Source organism: Cervus canadensis, chromosome 17, assembly GCF_019320065.1.
Source record: "Cervus canadensis isolate Bull #8, Minnesota chromosome 17, ASM1932006v1, whole genome shotgun sequence".
Taxonomy (NCBI): domain Eukaryota; kingdom Metazoa; phylum Chordata; class Mammalia; order Artiodactyla; family Cervidae; genus Cervus; species Cervus canadensis.
Genome location: NC_057402.1, coordinates 54,927,556 through 54,933,555, shown reverse-complemented (window position 1 = coordinate 54,933,555; position 6,000 = coordinate 54,927,556). Strand labels below are relative to the sequence as shown.

The 6,000-nt window shown below is 44.5% G+C and overlaps 1 protein-coding gene across 5 annotated transcripts in view; it reads right to left on the bottom strand.

Annotated features, from left to right (window-relative positions):
* Nucleotides 1-520: 520 nt before the first annotated feature.
* MCTP2 (multiple C2 and transmembrane domain containing 2) overlaps nucleotides 521-6,000 on the bottom strand; it is a 254,411-nt gene continuing 248,931 nt past the window's right edge. For all 5 annotated transcript variants that reach the window (XM_043489630.1, XM_043489631.1, XM_043489629.1 and 2 more), the window contains 2 exons: nucleotides 4,036-4,133; nucleotides 521-1,862 (listed from right to left, as the gene is read on the bottom strand). In XM_043489630.1, coding sequence (XP_043345565.1) covers nucleotides 1,794-1,862; nucleotides 4,036-4,133 — 167 coding nt within the window. In that variant the 3' untranslated portion in view covers nucleotides 521-1,793. The remainder of the gene's footprint in view (nucleotides 1,863-4,035; nucleotides 4,134-6,000) is intronic.

Here is a 6,000-nt window from a genome sequence, read left to right as displayed (position 1 = left end):
CATTTTGAGTTTCTATAGAAAAGAGCAACAATAAAGTATTGGTTCCACTTTTGAATAAATAAGGGGTTATTTTGCTGCTGAAAGTTTTCATTCAAATGACTGATCAGATCTCACATGTCTGTTTAAAAATGTCTGACTTAGGTCATTACAAAATGACAGACTGTGATAAACTGGATGGTAGTTGGGAGTGAGACAATGAGGCATTGTTTACACAGAAGATTGAGTAACTGGTTTAACAAAAGAGGTTCTTGGGTATCTATTGTATGTACAACTCAGAGATTTACTGGAGCTTTTATAATTTCTGCAAGGTTCTTTTTCAGCCAGCTTCATTAACTTGAAGTAAATCAAATCATGCAGAAATCTGGCTCAGTGAGAAAGCAACCCAGGAAGATAGAATATGAAGAAAAACAGACACAGGATGATAAGGTTTAGAATCTTTGGCATTTTTCATAAACATTTTGTTTGAAGATTATTAAATTACAACCCAGAGAGAGAGAGAAAAAAAAAAACCCAGTAAAACTCACTATTGAATCAGATCTTTTTAGTTCAATTTTTCTTTACAATACATACATATATATATATATATACACACATATAAAACTGCACATACAAAGTATGTGTCAACAAAATATAGTCTTTACAACTTAAATATCATTTGAACAGAAAGATATTTGCATACACTTTATATATGCACAAAAATTGGGATATTTACTTGGAGGAGGTTACAGTGAAATGGGACAGTATAGTATACTCAAAAAGACTTTGGGGACTGTACCTTTCTAGGAATGGGGTTCTGAGATATATGTTTTTATTATGTGTAGCTTATTTTGCTTAGGAACAAAAGATCCACGTGGATTGCTTCAGCATTTTTACTTTCTTAAAAGTGCAGGCAAGTGAAAGGATTATGACATTCAGATAAGCAACCACATTCATTGGTCCCTTGCTCCTCAGTCTATCTTTCTAAATACTCTCAGAATTCACTCATTCACCCCCTCCCCCTCTTTCTCAAGCTACACTACTGAGATTACATTTGGGAAATAAGCAAAAAGTAACGTCAGAAGAAATGGCTATTTGAAGCTTCCAAATATTTTCACTGAGTCCTTCACGTTTTGGGTGAATGCTCTCTCAGAACATTCTAGAGCATCCATGGCCAGCAATGGACCAGGAGGCAGGCTGGCATCCAGCACCAAGCAGCTTACTGAAATTTTACATCTAGGTCTTTAGTTGTTATGGCTGAAAGATCCCCAAAGAACGGGGATGATCCAGGTAATAATTTAAAAAAATCTATTTATAATATACATTATTTGGGTAGATGGTGGCTATCAAGGACTTGTTAACTCAGAGGGGGAAACAACAACAACAAAAAAACAACATCTGAAAGGAGGGTGGGGGTGCAAGTGAACGTCACTGAATCTTGATGCGAAACTGTCAGAGATGCGAAAACAAGTTCAAAGTCACGCTGGCATCTAAGTGGCCTCCTGGCTGTTCTCAAGGAGGGTGCTGAGACCCCTGGACGCTTGCTTTAATCTCCTGTTGGAAGAAGGGATGTTGGTCTTTTACAGTCTCTGGGGTGTTTCCTTTCGCTGGGCTGACTCCAGACGCAAGCCGATTACCCCTGCACACGGATGCGCCCATGGGCACGTGCATCTATGCCGTGAAGACGGGGAGGGTCAAGACAGGGCTCCACACGGCAGGCATCTCAGAAAGACACCACGGCTGCCCCCGAACGACAGAGAACCGGGTCTCATCCGTCCAACACGCCATCGGCTGCTGGCGTCCAGTCAGTGTGTGTCCTAGAGCGCGTTGCGCTTCTTCCGAACGGGGCTCTGGCTACTGCCCGGCTTCAACTCCGAGTACTGCACCTGTGAAAACAGACGGACCGGGCGCTGGCGGTTAGGTAACCCTAGCTCACCACCGTGTGTTAATGGCTCCCCGAGGACAGGGCACGGCAAAGGCAGGAAGGTTCAAAGGTAATGAATCATTTTCTAAACACAGGAACATGGAGGGATTAATTGCAGGAAGGATTTGAAGAGTCATGCATCATTTCTTGAAACCAAAATATTAAAAGCAGATTTTTCTAATGAGATGCATGGGTTTCTACCTGCTCTCGGGGCACTGCTAGATTTCAGTTCTCTGTGTGCCCGTGTTCGACCAGGAAAGAGCTTAATAATGGCCCCTTGGGAATGTTTATCTTAGTATATGATACAGCAACTTACTACGAATTATTCATTTAGAAGTATCTAAAATCTTGGGGGAAAAAAAACTTCTGCCAATTATATCCATTTCTTTTGCCAGAGAGGGAAAGAATGTTGAAATGGATACCAGCCCCAGACTAATAAAGATTTCTCTTCAAAATGGATTTCATTTACAGTATAATGGCTAAAACATCTGCGACAAACACGAGCACATGGGGAGTCCCCAGTGGCAAACTGCCTATTGTGTTATTACCAAGTGTTCTTGGAGATACACGCAGATCTCACTAGCTTCCCGGGCATCTCCCTCGAATGCTCTTTTGTTGCATCCTCAGTCTTCGTGCCAGCGCCAACTGGATGACCTCGCTGAGGGCTGGTCCCCAAACTGTGCACAGACAGTCCTTAGGGGGGCCTTGCTGGGAATTTCCTTTCTTCGAGGATGCAGGCACAAATGCACTGTAACCCAAGTGATGGTACGCTGCGATCACATTGCTTTGGTGTGTGGGCTCGGATAGGCTGACTGCGGGATGGCTTTGTGCAAAGTATTGTATTACAGACCACATGTGCTCACTATTTTGAGTATTTGTGCCAAATTCCCCAGGGACATCCTACCCCATCACATAAGCTGAGCTACACTTGGTGGAAAGCAGATATGTGAAAAAGGCATGCTTTCCTTAGAGCTGTTTTGTGAAGGTCCCCAAGGGGATGATATGCCTGTCAATCTTCAAGGCAAAACAAACAGAGGCCAAGTTACTATTTTACAATCCCTGTAATGCAATGTTAACCAGTAATTCATATTAACAGAATTTATTTTAATAGATAATTATATCATTAAATGAAGGCTAAAGGAAAAAAAGCAACACAGGGTCTATTTTAATCTCTAGAATTCAGAATGAAGGGGAAAGAAGCGCCTGTCAACCCTACATCTCTGCACTCCACCCAGAGGTGCTGGGAAATGAATTACGGTACACTGGCCTGAGGATGAAATTAATGTTTGATTTGGGATTCTCTCACATAATAACAGATTGCGTCTTTGATCGTCCTGATGATGTTTCATGCCCCTGTCTCCCCAACTATCTATTCTATGACCTGTTCTCCTTTAGAGAGATATTTACCTTTGCCTGCCCTACCCTCCTCTGGGTTTACACCAGCCTGATCAGTGGGGGCCTGAATTAGGCTGCTCTAAACTTTCTGGTGCCGTCGCCTTGCTTAATCTCTACGTATCCACAGAAACGGGACACTGCTGGACTAAGGGACCGTTACCTGTAATACTTCTGATTAATCTCAAATGATTGCACGCCATCTCTGCCTTTATGTGCATTAGAGTAAGTGGGAGCTGTCCTCAGAATCTCTTAAGTCTTCAGACAGAAGGGGAGAGCGGGGAGGCCCGGGAGATAATCGGGGCAAACAAGGATCAAAAGAATAATCCTCTTGTCCCCTACTTCCTGGAGAACGCCTGCGATCGGGAAGAGGAGGAAAATGGGCAGGCCTCCCCCCGGCTCTGGATTTCCTGTGTTCCCACTTGCTGAGCCTATCTGACCCTCTTTGGGGAGGCAAGCAGTCAGAAAAAGGACAAACCTCTCTTCACTGCAGCCTCGCAGCATGAATTCCAGATCATTCTTAAGTAGTCTTTTTCAGGATAATTTTCCCCCATCATCTCATGCTTTGGACAAAGGTTTTGCTGGCCACCTCTCTGCCAGCCAGGCCTCTTGAAGGATTTCTGATTCATTATCTCAGTGACTCACACAAGCACAGCCCCCTGCTCCTCCGGCTTGGGGGCTGGTGGGGGCAGGCCAGACTTTGGGGTTGGGGCCCCAGTTGGTGGTGACCGTTCATTACGTACCTTTTGAACATCAGATGGTACCCTGGAGAGGAAGTCCAGAAGCTCATTATTGTCGATGGCATAGGGGTTTCGAAGCTTCTTAGTGAATTTGTTTATGCCTGGAAAATAGACATATCGGGAGATCTTTTTGTCTGTTGATCTCTCTCTCCATTTGTCTACCCATCTTTAAAAACTCACCTGACTGGGGGAGGAGAAGCATTCACAAGTAAAAATTAGTGTGAAAATAATCACTGGATCTCAAGTCATGTACCCGTTGCTGTCATGTGGAATCATTCAGAAATGTCTTTTCTTGGAGGGAGAAAGGGGGGGATCGTTGGAGAGGGGCTGTGCCTTCTTCAGCTGTGAAAATCCCATTACAGTCCCAACAGCAGGGTGGCAGAAACACACACTAAAACCGTGGAGCTCATTGGTTTTTTTGGACGACGCTGATTAACAGCCTCCTCGCCTAGGAAAACGAATGTCCCAGATGGGAAAAGGCCTTCATTAGCCCAAACAAGTCTCTGCTTGGGAGCTGAGGACCAAAGGCAGCAGTGGGAGCTGGAGGGTGGGAGCTGTTTTTTTTTGTTGTTGTTGTTAAAAAGAACCCGCAAGAAATCTATCTCCCCCCTTCCAACTCATTTTCACAGGTTTTCCTTCTCTCGCTGCAGAACAGAACTTGAATGTTGGTCGTACTTTGATGCTGCAGAAAACTGTGAAAAGTTATTATTGGAAAATTATCTTACTCTGGTTGCTAGCTTAATTTATGGACCACAGCACTGGTGTGTGGGTTTGGCTAGGCCATGGAGTCGTTCTGATTCAGGACATCGGTAATTAGAAGGGGGTGAGATGTTTAAATCACCGACTCAATGGACATGAGTTTGGGTAAACTCCGGGAGTTGGTGATGGACAGGGAGGCCTGGCGTGCTGCAGTCCATGGGGTTGCAAACAGTCGGACACGACTGAGCGATTGAACTGAGACGTTTAAGCTGTCCTTGGTGGGGGCACATGGGCGCATCCAGGACAAGCTCTGCCCAGAGCTCCCTCCCCAGAGGGAGGCACCTCTCCTCCAGCTTGGTCTCCTACTCTGTTCCTCAGAGCTCTTTCGAGGGGCAGGGGTGTGCCTATATAGCCAGAGCTCACAAACTGTGATCTGTTCACCAAATGTCAACTGCATTTCATGCTGTGTTTTAGAAGCAGAAAGACAAGGTGGCCTCCTGAAGTCTGGCTACAGAGCGCTTGCTTATCAAGGACCATAACTAGGTCCTCATCAACCCCCACAATGCTGCGTGCTCACTGTGTGTTCTCCCACTAGCGCTGATGCCCAAATCAAGGTAAGATTACCTATTCAACAGTCCACAACACAGAAAAGGTTTGATGTTTTTCTTCTTTCATTAAATATTACTTCGCTTTCATCTAAGAACTGGACTTTCTGCATGCCACTATACCTGACACAATGCCGAAGTCCTGGTGGCTTCTTTAAGAGGGTCAGATTTACATCCACTTGGCAAATGGAAGCCAGACATGTTCCTAAGTCAAGGGTGGCTTGTTGACTGGGCCGGGGAAAACTTCCTGCAAATAACCCCCTTTATCTCAAGTCAAAGCCTGTCTGTGCCTTCCCTTTTTCTCTGCCCCCACAGCCAGCTTCATGTTTCTAGCTAAAATTTCCCCCAGTGTTCCTTTAAAACACTCTTCACTGTGTTATTCTAAAGATATTTAATTGTAGCATGGGCTTCTTGGCAAAAGAAAACAGACAAGGCAAAATGACGAAGGGAGACAAAGACGTATTGAGAAGAGATATATCTTCTATTGTTAATTATATATAGTGTGAGCATCTGGAGTCTTTACAATGAACAGCCAGGCAGGGATAATATCACTGCTGATCAAAACACTGCATTCTTAGTCACTGAGAAGATTATAAACCTGCCCAGTAGCTCAAATGCACCAACAAGGGCAGAAGGAAGTCCACAAAGCACTCCGACAGTCTCT